We start from the raw sequence: 14,848 nt of genomic DNA, 5'->3' as shown, positions 1-14,848 counted from the left end.
TTTTTCTATTAGTTATTTTTGTACTTTTGGCTCTGCTTGTTTTCATATCTTCCTGATCAGTAGACACTGCATATGTTTAACAGAACCAATTATACCATCCAGTTTTCCATGCTCCCTCCTTTAAAGCGTCTTGCAAATGGGATTCAAGTTAATAACCTAATCTTCCCTAGATGTGTACAGACAAGCTACGGCATGGCTGTAATTTTAACAAACAAAATCTTAGTGGCTTCTTTTTTGCTAAGAAAGTGTTAAATAATTCTAGGGCTCCTAACTTGACATTTTCACCCTCTCAATATACAGCATGTTCAGCCACAGTTGCAGGAATGCAGCTCTGCAAGTTGTGGTGTGAATATTATTCCTATTAGTCAGTCGTAGGGACATATTACTTGTAAATAACATGCTATTTGCTAATTCTTCTTGTACCTTCCACAGAAAGTTTGAGACTATGAATTGAAATCATAAGAGTGATCATTTTCACCTGCAGGAAGACATTTTTATATTTCTTTCTTTATCAATGGTGACAAACCTTAGCGCATATTTAAAACGGGTAAACAAACCTTTATTTAAATTTTATAGTGTTTTATGAATAATATAGTTTATATTAGAAGTAGGTATGGTCTGGAAGATGGCATTTCACATCAGATTATGGCCAAAAAAGATATGCACCCACAGTCAGTAGATAGATTTATTAGGCATTACCCTCATTGTTATGTGTGGTGCCTATGTTCAGAGGAAAATAAATGCAACAAACTGGGCACCTGGCGGAATGTTTAACTTCCTTGTTTCTAAATGCACAACTTTTAAGATCTCCGAATGCACAACGTTAATAGGTGAATTCTAAAATTTGAAGAGTAGATAATATATATGCTTTCTTCAAAAAATGACACCCAGAATCATTAGTTGTCAATGCCCACCCTGCTTCAACTTTATGAGTGAGTGGGTGGCACGCTGCGTGTGTCCCTCCTACAGCATCGTGTTGTCATGACATAGCTATTTTTTGTTTCCAAATCAGAAAATGCAGAGGAGTAGCCAAGAGGTCCTGTTTTGTAAATTTTACTCACTGAAAGTGTTGCTGTCTTTCTGAAATCATATTGAAGTTTTGTGTATACTCAATTAAAATGAAGCTAGTACATGTATGAGAGGTATCCAGGCTTTGGGTACTAGAATACGTAGATATTACATGGATCTTTTTTGGAAAGATTAGGTGAGTTACAGGAAACTATCCATGGATCTCAATTTATTATGCACTTCTCTTTTTGTCAAGACTTCACTTTTTCTTTCTGAAAGTTAATTTCTTTTAGCTTTTTTTACATTATTGCACATTGTACTAAATTATTAAATGAAAGTTTCTGTGGCTTTCAGGAAATTCTGCTGCATGAAGTTTTGCCCGTGTTATACAAAGCACAGCAAGCAGAGAACTCAGCACGAGGCAGAGGTAATTGCAGGACTGGAGCTATTTGCACAAAAACCTGATAGCTTATGTAGAATGGGACCAGCATTTTTGGTGGTTGGTGTGACTCAAAAAATGTAATACTAAGCATGATTTTGCTGCAAATTCCAGAAATGCCTTGTAAAAGCTTGTTTTGCCTTGAATTCACTCTTGAGAATGAACTTCAGACCACAGGGAAACTGTACTGAAGGGAAGATTATCTCAAGACTCTTAAGCCCATGCTAGAAAAGGTGAACACGTTTGTAAGAAGATATCCTCTAAATATTGTTACTAAAAAAGTAAGGGTTAGAAGTAGGTTTATCAATATTGTTATTAGACATGTTGAATTTGGTATTAGAGATATGAAATATTTTAATTTGTTATTATAAGAAACAACCTCAATGGTTCAATGCAGTTTCCTATCTCTGATCTAAATATTTATAGATTTTTTTTATGTTTTATTATGTTTCCTTTTTTCAGTTGATGTGAATGCTAGCAAAAGGGCTAGTCTAACCAATAGTAATGTAGTTTTAGGTAGAGCCTGGCTGACTTAGTATGGCTCTGAATTTTGGTTGTTCCTTCTCACCTTTGTTATGTCTTTTTAGGAATAAGGCACTCAGGGGATTTCTTTAAATGTATTATCCAAGGTGTTTTGCAAAGTTCTGTGGACCAGTCTCTGACAAAACACATAAGCCCCGTTCTGGTAGAACCCGTGTGGAGTGCGTGTTACAGGCAATGTGCCTGAAGGCCATTGGCCTAATTCTAATTATTTTATGTAACAATCAAAAAAACTGGGACAAGGTAACAGAAGAACCTACTGTTTCATGACTGGATTGCTCCATTGGTAGCTGGATGCTTCTGGATGCTGAGATCCACCCAGCAACTCCTAGCCAGAGAAGCTGTAGGAACACTGGAAGAGGTTTTGTATTCCACCTTCTCCTCTTCCCCACCTTTAAGTTCTGCAATAAAACTTTGGAAGAGCATTTAAGGACTAGACTTGCATTTATGGCATTCATAAAATAAGTTTAATTGCCTGGGGACAAGGCGTTCTTAGAAAAGAGCTACCCCTGCAAGCTCAGGACCCTTCTAAATGAAGGCATTGTAAGAATAAGAACAGTTCCCAATCTCCCGCTTAGCGGAGGTTTGGGTCTAAAATGATCAGACATCATAAACTAAAAACAGTTTTCAGTGGATAGACCTTAAAATGTGAAAGTACTGCCACGTATAAACTAGTGGTGAGCAAATTCATGCAAAAGGATCAAGGAACCTGGAATACTGAATGCACTTTTTGTGGTCACGTTGAAAATGTAGTGTTGTTTTAAAAAACAGTTCATTGTTACTCACCCTTTCATGTATATATGCTGAAAAAGGAGAATAGTGATCCATAAATCTAAACTAGGAAGTACTTCATAACTGCTGCTCTAAAAAAAACTTATAATGGAAGCTGCAAAGGAAGTTTATACTGGAAGAAATCCCTATGCCAGCTGCTGTGATCACAGGTGTGAACATGTAGGTGACAGCTACTTGTATATAATGCCCAGGAGCTGTCAGCGATAGCGGGTGCCACTGACTGGCACCTGAATGGGAGAGTATCTCCACTAAGGGCTACCAGCCCAATATATAATATTTGTACTGGTCAAAAGCCCTATTCAAATCATACTCATTCCTGCTCACAAGAAATGGGGGTTATATTTATGAAGGGCAAATAATCCTTGCTGTAACCATCAGTAGATAGTGAAGAGGCATCAAGCAATATGACCGAGCATTGAGGAATTGGTTCATTGCATCTTATTTAGGTTTTATTAATGTCGCTAAACTTTTCAAAGGTTTAGTTGGTTTAGAGTAATTTTAATAGTTAGGTTTAGTGGCCAGGGTTAAAGTTAAAGCAGAACTTCATGCAGAATTAAAAGAAGCAACAATGACTGCAAAAATATTTATTGAAAAAAATCTAAAACATTGTTCTTGCAGTGGGGTTCTTCCCTTCTGCATGGATAAATGGTGGTCTATGGCAGTTGCAGGCACTTGGAAGTCATTACTTACAATGCAAGACCAATAGGTCTGAGTTGTAAGTAAAAACATGTAGACTCTTCGACAACCGGGCCGGGATGCCGGGAGTGCCAAGGGTGCGTTATAAAACCCCTTTTTTAATGAAGCCCTAAACAAAAATGAGCATTTCATCTTTAAGTTCAGCTTTTTATGCATTTAAAATACATTTGTGAATCTGACCTGATTTTAGCTTTTTGTACTCTCCAGCACCAGTCAGACTGTTTAGCATTTACATGTACAACAAGAAATATAATAAAAAGAGAGCAGAGATGATTTTATCAGTATGCTGCTGTCCTATCGCTATCCAATGGTATTTGTATGTGTTTGTCTTTTATTTTTTATTTAGTGGTAATTAGGGTATAGCTGGAGGTAATGTAGTGTTTGTACTGTTCTGCTCACTTCCACCTCTATTTGTTTTCAATGGGGCTGCTGCATGGAGAAGCTATTTGTAGGGGCTGTGATAATGGGCTCTGGGGCACTTGCAATGCTTTATTGCTTTTTTTGTGTCCCACAGGGGAGATTTTACCTCTCTAGTTGTCTCATTGGCTTCTGTCACAAAATATCTCCCAGAATAAGAGTAGAGATACAATTCCTTTCGTCTTGCAGAGATTTACATTCATTTCATCTCCATGATACCAAGTGTACTAAAATCTTTCCAACAGGATACATATAGCCAAATAAAGTGACAGGGCTTTTGATCCTTGTCTACTCTACTCAATACTGGAAATAGTTTTGTGTATACATTAACTTTTTAGTTGGCACATTGGTTATGTGTGTGGGTTGCCTCTCAGAATCCAAAATCACAATGGCCCATTCAAGAAAATGAAAATGGAAAACTTGCCCGATTGACTAGTTTTATTCCTTTTCCCAGAAAGTGAAAATGAAACTTAATTGTTAGCTATGGGCAGGTACCACTGTGGCTAGCTTTCACTAAAACATGGCTTTGCAATATACATGAATGTTTTAGCAAATTAGATTCTTAACCAGTTGGTGGGCAGGTGCTCATGTAGTTGGTTCTGTTCTCACTAAATGGCGGTGTTATTTTATTTAGGAGAAATAAGTAACTTAAAAGTCTTTTATTGTTCTGTAGTAAGAGGAAACTGCCTTTTGTGTAGCTGAATTATAGTAAAATATTGATTGCTTAGTCTCTTTTGTTCCTGACAGATGCAACACGTGCAGCACATTTGTTTACTGCTGTATGGAAATCTAAACTAAGTGAATTTACATTCTCAACGGACGCTATAGATTATAGCAGGGGTGTTGCCAGCGAGGGCATCAGGAACAGCGGCCCAGGAACAGAGAAGATGATGTGGAGGAAAATAATATCATACCGGAAAAGGAAAATAATATTTAAAATGCCTTTGAGAGTTTGCATGTGACTGATTAGTGAATTCAGTTACCAGAACTGCCATAGCACACAAAAAAAACATGGACTTTTTAAAACTAGATGTAAGTTGGTAAAAATATGACAATTTAAATTCAGAGTTTTTAGTGGTCAGGGGTTTATTACCATCTCAAGGGACAGTGAGTAATAATGCCTAGTTAGACAGAGGAGATTCTCAAGGACAGTGGAAGCTCTAAGAACTGTGTGGTTGTGTTAATGTTTTCTGTGTACCTGGTATTATTCTTCCAGTGAACTCCTGGTCTGACCTCAGCTTGTCCTCTGGTTCCTGTTTACCTCTTTCTTAATTTGGCTTATCCTGACTCCTGGCTTGTGACCTTCCCTAATTTAAGGACCACAAATCTCTCAGTCCCTGATTTCAGATATATTTACTGCTCGCTTGTTACAGATCTCAACAACTTTTAGTGCAACTATTTACTGACTATACCTCTATAGAGGCTTCGCTGCCCGTGTCTACATAGAGTCTAGATGATTGGAACCACTACTAGTAATAATTTTTTCTGGGCTCCTATAATTCTCCTACTGTATTTCCTGATCACAACTATGCTTATGGATCACTCATTTGTTCTTGCTGTATCAATGGTCCTGTTTTTACTATTTCTATTTGGTCTTTGACAGACTTTCCTAACCTTTTTAACATTAGGGAACCCTTGAAATAATTTTCTAAACTTCAGGGAATCCCTACTATATTTACTAAATTCACAGCTTGTTGTGATGATCATTTGGAAGAATACCTTGCTAGCCAGTGGGAAGAATGATGAAAGATCATTGGTGTCATTTAATTACAAATTGCTCATTGAACCCATCATTGCTGAAGGAACACCTAGCCACCTCTGGAGGAACCCTGGTTAGAAATGCTGCATACCTGTGCCTATAAATGAAGTTTAATTTGTTTATATTTTGCATTGCTTAGTTTATAGCCTCCACTTTTCTTCTTCAACATTAACTAATTACAGTTTATATAAAACCATTCAATTTTCATTACATATTGTAGGTTAGACACACAATTTCCTGAAAACAGTGGACCACCCAAGGTAATGCCATATGTGGTAATGAGCTTCGACATTTGAAAGAACTAAAATATGATAAATGAATGGATGGGGATGGCCAGGGCCAGTAAGGCTGCTTAGATGGTGCTTGACTTCCACCAGTCAGGAAATTAGGTGACTTGCGTCAGCTTCTAATGCGCATTGTGGGAAGCTCATTGTGTGCGGTACAATCAGAATTAGCATTTTCAGTACAGGAAAAGAATGTGTGTAACTAGCAGGACTGAAGAGAATGCTGGAATTTAGTTTTAATGTGTCTACTGACATCCAAAATGAGGAATATTGCCTGTATAAATATTAGGTGCTGTTTAATTACAGGACAGTGACAGGCTCTCTGCGAATAACTAATTTCTACAACAGGTAAGGGCATTGCTATTAAAAAAAAAAAAAATCTGCTAGTGTCAAACATTTTTAGTCCTAAGCACTGAAAAAAAAGTTGATTTTTTTTTACAATATTCCAATGGCTATATTTACCTTTCAGTGTTTATTTTTAATATTATTATATATAATAATATAATGAAGTAAGTATATATATATATATATATATATATATACACTTATTATAGTGGCAACATATGAAGCAGCGCTGTACATGTATAGTGTTTGGTTGTACCTGTTTGCTGTATGCACACACCACTCTATTACCATAAGCTACTTTAATGTAATTTAAAGTAGCTAACCAAAGAAGCTGATTTTTTTAAATCTTTCTATATATGTTTTTTTTATCATATTTAATATAATACGTTTTTATTGCCAACTTTTTATTGCTATGACTCTAAACGTAATTTCTCTCTTTGGTACACCAGTCAGAGTTTGAAAGCTATACTTGGCTACTTGGGTCACCACATCCATATATTCCTATGGAGAATCCACTAGGGGGCATACATTCTGTGCTCAGCAACCTCTCATATATTCTCTGTAGAGATATAAACAGAAAACCCATGCAGGTGACAACAGTAGTTCAAATTTCTACTGAGCTATCACCCTATTATAACCATGGATAGGAGGACACTAGTGAGGACCAAGTGTGATGCTGCACCCTGCATATACACAAAGAGCAGTTGTTGGAGGCACGTAAATGTTCTTTTTATAGACATTAGTGATCATATGATCATTAATACTGTTGTCACAAGAACAGGAGATGAGCGGAAATCTTTGAGTGCCATTTTTCTTCATTTTGGGCGATTTTCTCTCAATTCTCTCCATTCCCACCTAAGGAAGTGAATGAAAATATACAAAATGGGACACAGATGGCACAATACAGCCTTACAACAGTTTAAACCCTTTTGTTCTCTAACCAAACTGTGCTATAAAAAGGGTTCAATGAAACATATAATGCTGAAAGGTGATAATGTAATTGGTGAATTATGGGTAGAAAAGCCTTAATCAGTGGCAGTGCCTGGCTGTATTTGTGCTGTATTATGCATTTGGTTGAGGCTGACAGTTTATGTAGAATAGATTGCTAACACAGAGCAGTGCACTGAAAACCAGACATGCATTATTTTCTACAATGCACTGATGAGGGGAGGGCTGGAACCCATAAGTGCTGCGATGCGTAGTGGTGCTATTTGAAATTATTTGTCACTTCAATTTGCCAGAATACATTTAACATGTTGTGAACGGGTCCCAAAAGAAGGCATGCAGTGTTTTCCTGATTCTTGCTCAGTAGTGCTCAGTAGTGCTCAGTAGTGCTTGGTTGGGCAGCATAATGGCTCAGTGGTTAGCACTCTGGCCTTTGCAGCACTAGGTCCTGGGTTCAAATCTGGGCCAGCATACTATCTGCATGGAGTTTGCAGGTTCTCCCTGTGCTTGTTTGGGTTTCTCTGGTTTCCTCCCACATTCCAAAAACATGCAGTTAGGTTAAATGGCTTCCCCCATATTGACCTTAGCCTGTGTTAATGACATATGGCAATGACTAACATGTCACTGCTATATAAATATTGAATAATATAATATAATGTGCTCCCTTCAGAGTTTACAGAACAAAAAGGACTATTTTTGCAGTACTTAAAATGTTACCTGCAACTTCATTTTTATTGTTCGCTTTGGCGGGAAAGACTTTGAAAGCTGTGCATATAATGCATGAAGCATGTGTGTACAAGACCTAGAAATACACAGAATATACTATGGGTAGTAGAAATGATGGCATGTGTTGTTTTACTTTTTTTTACATGTCTGCATTTCAGGCCTGGGACATATAGAAGGAAAGCCCAAGACTGAATAGCTATAGAGTGAGAAGTAGAAACTGAGAATAAGGAGGGATGTGGAAAAAAAGAGAGAGCCAGAGAAGGAAATAGCAGGGAGGGGGTGCGGGTGACAGACAGGGTAGGGGGGAGTATAAGGACGGCACAGGGACAGAGTGAGCCTGTTGTGAGTTAGCAGTGTGGTTTTGAGTTCCATGTGGAATATTTGAGCTCAGTTTCTGCCCTCGGGGTGGTACAGCCAAGGCTGCAGCTCGGTGGGAGCCAAGCCTGCCCCAGCGCTGGCAGTGAGAACATAAGCGCTATTTATCTCACAGCCCAAAAAGACTGCTGATTTAAATCATATGGTGCATGCGGCACACATTTCCACCGAGTCTGGACACGGCTCAAAAAGGGGAAAAAACACACAGAAAGCAGATCCACACCCTGTTCTCTCATTCAGCTGCCGCCACTGGCGGGACTTAACCCTTCATAAAATGCCTCTATGCGATGGGTTAATCTAGTCGTTTACTGTAGTCATCCACTACTAATGGCTCTGCAAGTTACGCTTCAGCTTCTAATTAGATTACTAAGTATAACAAACACTCTAGCATTGACTTTGTTTAAAAAGAGTACAGAGTGTACTGCCTTGTGCATTATATTACATAAAAATAATATACTCCTATTTCTTGCACAGAAACGCAAAGGAATGCAGTATTGTCAGTAAGTCATCCTTGTGCATCTCAGGGGTGGCTTAGTTACTTTCCAATGTCCAGTCTGCCATGGTTTGTTTTCTGCGAAACTCCATGTAGAGCAGAAACACTAACAACACAGCAGCCAGTCCAACTCCCTATCCTCTAAGCAGCCTCCTATGTGAACATGGAAAGTGTGTTCTCATTACTTCTATGAATGTCTCCTATTGGCCGCTCATATGGCACACACATTGCAAGACATTTCTTTTCTGTTCCTCAACAGTCTAACACAGGGCTGGAGAAATCCCTGGAGCCAGGTAGCCAATGCTTCTAAAAAATTACAGCTGGCGCCTAGCTTTTTTAGTTTCGGTCAATTCTTATTAAAGTTCTGAACACTAAACAAGAGAAGTATCAAACAAATTGCATTAACATTCATTAGGTTCTGTGTGTTGCCATCTAAATTAATAGCAATGATTGCTAATTATTAATAGAGGCGAAGTCTAAATATGTAATTTTACTGTTAGCTATTTAGGATGAGGTTGTAAAGTCACAAACACACGAGGCTTTATTCATCGAAGTTATCCAAGACTGGAAAAGATAGACTATCGTGGGAGAACCTGGGTGATTTAGCAAACCTGGAATAGATTTCTTAAAAAATCATTTGCTACTACTTTCAAACTTCAACCAGATCCATTCCACTTTTTCTGGATTACACATGTTCTCCAATCATAGTCTATCTTCCTATCTTCTCCAGTTTGGGACAGCTTTAATCAATTAGCCTAATGTGTTACATAAGACAGTAGTCTAAGATGATAAATGACAAACTTTGGGAATTAGGAGTGGCTTCAGTGGATGAGGTTAAGAAAGTTAAAACCCAACTTATGTCTGACTGTTTCTGACGATGAGCACAGATTAGGGGTATTTAATAATGGGAAACTAAACTTGTTAAACTAAGCTGTTGTGAAAAAACACTGCAAGGAACACTGCAAAATGTAAATACTTCATCCTACCAGAATGGTTAGCAGCAATACTAAGATTCAGTAGGTGCTCAGTTGGTACTAAGTGGCCCAAAGTGTGCCAAGAAAATATTTCCCATACCATTATGCCACCAACACCAGCCTGAAATGTTAATACAAAGCTAGATAGATTCATACATTCATGTTGTTGACACCAAATTCTGATTTTATGATCTAAATGTCCCAGCAAAAATCGAGACTCATCAAACTGGCAACCTTATTCCAATTTTCACTTTTTCAATTTTGACGACCCTGTGTGAATTCTAGCCTTAGGTGCTTGTTCTTAGCTGACTGGAGTGGCACCCAGTGTGCTGTTGTAGCCCATCTGCTTCCATGTTGTGCACTCAGATCTGATCTTCATATCTCAGTTATAACAAGCAGTACTTGTACTTGTACAGTAATATAATGTTACCTTTCTATCAGCTAAAACTAGCCTGGCCATTCTTCTCTGGCATCTACAACACATTTTGGCCTAAAGAACTTCCACTCACTAGATATTTTCCCTTTTTCTGTACCATTTTTTGCAAATCTTAGAGATGGTTGTTTCTGAAAATCCCAGCAGATCAGCAGGTTCTGAAATAGTCAGACCAACCTGCCTGCCACCAATAACCATGCCACGTTCAAAGTCAAATAAATTACCTTTCTTCCCCATTCTGATGATCCTTTTAATGTTTCCATTCCTTTTGTTACCTCATATAAAATAGACAAAAAATTCAAAAGAAAAACAAACTTTTTTACTGGATGCAGAAGTTTTGTGGTTCTGAAAATTCAAAGGCAGAGAGATACATAATCTCATCAACTTGTAGCATAATGTGACTATCAATGGTTGCTGAAATTGGATAAACATTTTTATCTATTTGTTCATGTGAATGACTGGATGACATGGACTTCAGCTGACTTGTCTGGACATTCTTCAAATATGTATTTATAGAAAACCTGGCCAGGGAGAAACACTGAGGCTGCTTTTGCTGAGCTCTTCTCAAACTGCTACTTACCTGGCTGCCTAAATACAATTTCTCTGCGTCCCCGCTACAGGAGTACACTCTTAGCTGCCATATTTGATTATACCCAAATTTCATAGATAGCTTACTTCCCAAAGTTTTCCTTCACGTTTTGCTTCTGAGGTCTCCTGTGACTTCAGACAGACAGAGCCCCATGATTATAAGAATGGAGGTCACTGATGAGTTTTATAGCTAGCAGACCAGAATTTGTTGGCTGTCTTATCAGTTTGGCATAGACATGCAGAGAGGTCAGCAGTGTGGTGGGTGAAGCCAGACAGTTTACCCCAGAAAATAACAGTGCTAATGTTTCACACATTACATTCATTTTGCAATGTTGACAGAATATACATATTACATTTATTTAGTTTACTCCATCCAAAACTTTTGTTGTGTTTTTACTTGTGGAGAACATGGAGGGGGGACCTCTTTCAGTAAGGTAAAACGCCCAGTGGGGACACAGACAACAAAATGCTGATGGAGATTGTAGAATTCCTTATTAAATAGACTGTTTTAATGCCTTTTGTGTCTTTTTTGGAGATTTTCCTTCATTTCCTGTTCTGGTGGCACAGGAAGTGAGGTGAAGTTTCCCCAGTAGGCCCACAGACAAAAACTTCATAAAAAGAGGGATACAGAGTTTGTCTGGAATAACACTGAGGGGTCTTATTGTACAGCGATGAATATGACATCAAGGTCAGAAGGCAGAGAAAAAAAAACACAATATTACAAAGCAAATGTGGCATTAGGAGACAGATCAGAAACTGTATTTGTACAAATTTTCATATAGATATAACAGCTGTCATGGCTAACACATCAGCTTCATAGAATTAGTATTTTTTCTTAAACAAAAGTTAGCAGCGTTCTAGATCCTTGTGTTTTACATAGCAACATTTTATTCTGTACAAGATAATTTTGTTGACGGACATATTCACTCCTTTATTAATAGAACCATTAATATTCATTTTAAAAAGTTAATCATTTTTGGTCTCAGATACATATTCTGGTTATCTTTAGGAGTGAGCTTTCATTGTATGTATTGTACTTTATCATTTGAAGAGGTTGTCCTGATTCCTATTCAAATAAATGAAACTTTGCTTCTAAAGTCAGCTCCTATAAGGACAATGTTTTATGGCTTAATGAGCAGGTATAGACCAATCTCACATTCCTCATTTCTTACATTTCATTATAGCTTACAAGCTGTCGCCACTGAAATCTAGGCTTCAGCAAGCCTTTGAAATATGGATAAAAAAAAAATCATGCTAATTTATTGTTGTTGTATTTTACAGGAAAATATGTGAGAGACTGCAGTGCACAACCTGGTCATTATTTCACTTCACACATGTCCAGAAAATTGCAGGATGGATTTATTGCAGCATAACTAGACGGGATATCTGCCTGAGGAGGATCTGTTGGGCTGAGTGAACTACTTACATCCAATATCACCATGGCAAACAGCAGCAAGGAACGCCTATGTGGATCCGGTGCACCAATCGGTCATGTCAATGGATTTCCCCAGACTGTCTATCCGTTTGCTTTCAGTGGAGGCATCAGGAGTTCCCCACCTTTTGAAATGCTCCCCAATGGAAGCTTCTTTCGAAATTTTCCGACAGATTTGCCTAAAGAAATGGCCTCTCTGTGTAAGTATCCAGTTATCACTTAACAGTTTATAGCAATTTAAGGCACATAGTAATATTACCCCTGTGATCAAAACTCCAAATGCAGCCATTTTCAACCAGGCTTTATCCAGACATTCCCAGGGCTTTCCTGAAATGTGTTTGTTTGATGATTTAATTATGCCCGCAGAGTCCTGGTGCCATCATCACTTGGCAGAGCCAGCTGCATGATTTTTTAATGATGTTTTTAGTTGTCTATAAAGGTGGTATTTTTGCCACTAATATAAGGATGGCATTCTTTCTGCTGACCACCAGTGAAAGAGGCTTTTTTCCCATTGACCCTCAATATATGGGTTTTAGCAGGCATTCCCGATACCTGAAAAATTTTTAGAGGTAAAAAGGTTGAGAAAGGCTGCACTAAATTAGGAGACATTTATATTCTACTTATATCTAAATTCATATTACCATACACCAAAATCTTATTGCCACCCTGTACAGGTAATTTTATTATTTGGTCAGTGATTGCTGGTGTTTATAAGTGACTGTCCCACAAGTCTTGTTTATTGATTATTACATTTCTGTCATGTTCACTGAAAGAAAAACAATCACTTTAACATTTAGCTATAGATACTGGTCCGCTTCTCATAGGAATCAGATAAAATTGCATATGTATAAAATGTTATTTTATTATTTTTAATGGTACCTCTAATGCACCCTCCTAGCACACTTGTATTGTCCACACAGCATGCATGATTCCATGTGTATGGTGTGTTTGCCAGCCCAACATTCTTCTCTAATGCAATAAATGCCAACATGCACAGCAATGCAGTGGTAACAGACCCTAGACCCAATGGACCTTTTGGTGCTCTCTGATAATGTTCGATGTCTACTTAAAGCCACATTAGAAGTTTCTAGCACAGTGTAAGATAATGATTTGTGTATGAATCTAATATTCCTCAAGCACTTCTCATCAAAAGGTCTATTGTCCATCATAATAAACAAGTTTCAGTTTTCTTTATGTAGACATCTAATGTACTTCTGCTTTCAGATGTCTGGAATTCCACCACAGGGCACTTTCAAAACAAGCCATGTGACTTTTTTATGAGCACTTATAGCAACTTCTAAAAATGTTATATTTATTTATTTTCCTAGGTTTTTAACATTCTAAATATAAATAAATAGTTTAAATAGTGTTGTATCTTATGAATGCATTACCTAAATTTAGTGTTTTTACTAGTATGGGTGGGGTAAAAATTATTCATTTTTCACTAAAGTAGAGAATGTCTGAGCTTTCCCAGTCACTAGCCATCATTTATCAACATGTCATTAGTAAAAAACTGTCTGCATTGTTCTGTATTGCCCAATACCAATCACACTTTAATTCTTCAGCTGTCATATTTCACTTGGGTTTAAAGATTGTTTGCTGTGGGACATAACACTCAAAATAAATAAGGTCAACTGACTTATCGGTCATTGATATTCACAAACATTAATGCATAGAAAAATAATGTAGAAAGTGGAGTAAACCTAATCCAATTTAAAAAGGGTATAAATTCTTTGGTGTGGAGGATTTGTGGCCATTATTAGCACAGCATACTTGTTGATTTTGGCACACACCTACCTGCCACCTTACAGGTCCAGGATTCTGTGGCCACTGCGTCCGCAGCAACTGCCATGTCCACTGCCAACGCTTCTGGGTCCACTGTGATCCTGTTCAACCATTGGGTGGCCATTGATGATGTAATTCTTGTTCGTGCATATGTCTAGCATTTAGAGCTATTTTCGGCATGAATAAAAAAACACCAGGAGCCAATTAAAAATTTTTTTTGATAACAGAAACTTTTTGTCGACTTTTTGTTCGATTAGGTTAAATTTTTATAAATGAGAAGTAGACTCGTATAGAAAGTGTGGAATCCTTTCTTCCCTTCCAACTTAAGTACCCTACCACCCCCTGCCCCTGCTGAATACTTACCTGTATGACTTTACCTTAAGCCTGCCCCTTTGGTATGGGATGGATGGCCTCCATTTCCAACAGGAAGACTGGAGAGGTGAGGCCAAGCTGAAGTTAAATTTTAGGATTAGTTTATATTTTAGCTGCCTAAATCTTTTGGATCTAATGATCATTTTGGGTATTCAGTAAAGCAATCTTTGCTAATTAGTTATTTGTTGTATACTTTTATTTGTTTAGTAATATCCCCATGTGTAGCCAGCTATAGCAGCCAGTCAGAATAAATATTTTATTATTTTAAAAAAATCTACTTACTGGTGCCATGTCAGTGTTAGGTGGCTATAAATTAAAGGACCTATCTCAGGATCCACAGGCGGTAGTAAAGAAATCTTCAGACTCCTGAAATTGCATGTTATTGTCCATATCATTATGTAACCTGCCCAATCATATTTTATTTTAATGACAAGAAGGAAGAATA

General features: G+C 37.6%; 1 protein-coding gene across 2 annotated transcripts in view; it reads left to right on the top strand.

The window, feature by feature from the left end:
• The window catches only part of RARG (retinoic acid receptor gamma), a 131,865-nt gene that overhangs the window by 32,435 nt on the left and 84,582 nt on the right, over positions 1-14,848 (top strand). For both annotated transcript variants that reach the window (XM_072405870.1, XM_072405853.1), the window contains exon 2: positions 12,096-12,446. In XM_072405870.1, the coding sequence (XP_072261971.1) occupies positions 12,254-12,446 (193 nt within the window). In that variant the 5' untranslated portion in view covers positions 12,096-12,253. The remainder of the gene's footprint in view (positions 1-12,095; positions 12,447-14,848) is intronic.

This window comes from Pyxicephalus adspersus, chromosome 1 (genome assembly GCF_032062135.1).
Source record: "Pyxicephalus adspersus chromosome 1, UCB_Pads_2.0, whole genome shotgun sequence".
In the NCBI taxonomy this organism is placed as follows: Eukaryota; Metazoa; Chordata; class Amphibia; order Anura; family Pyxicephalidae; genus Pyxicephalus; species Pyxicephalus adspersus.
The sequence above is the reverse complement of the archived record's forward strand: the minus strand, read 5'-3'. Positions and strand labels throughout refer to the sequence as shown.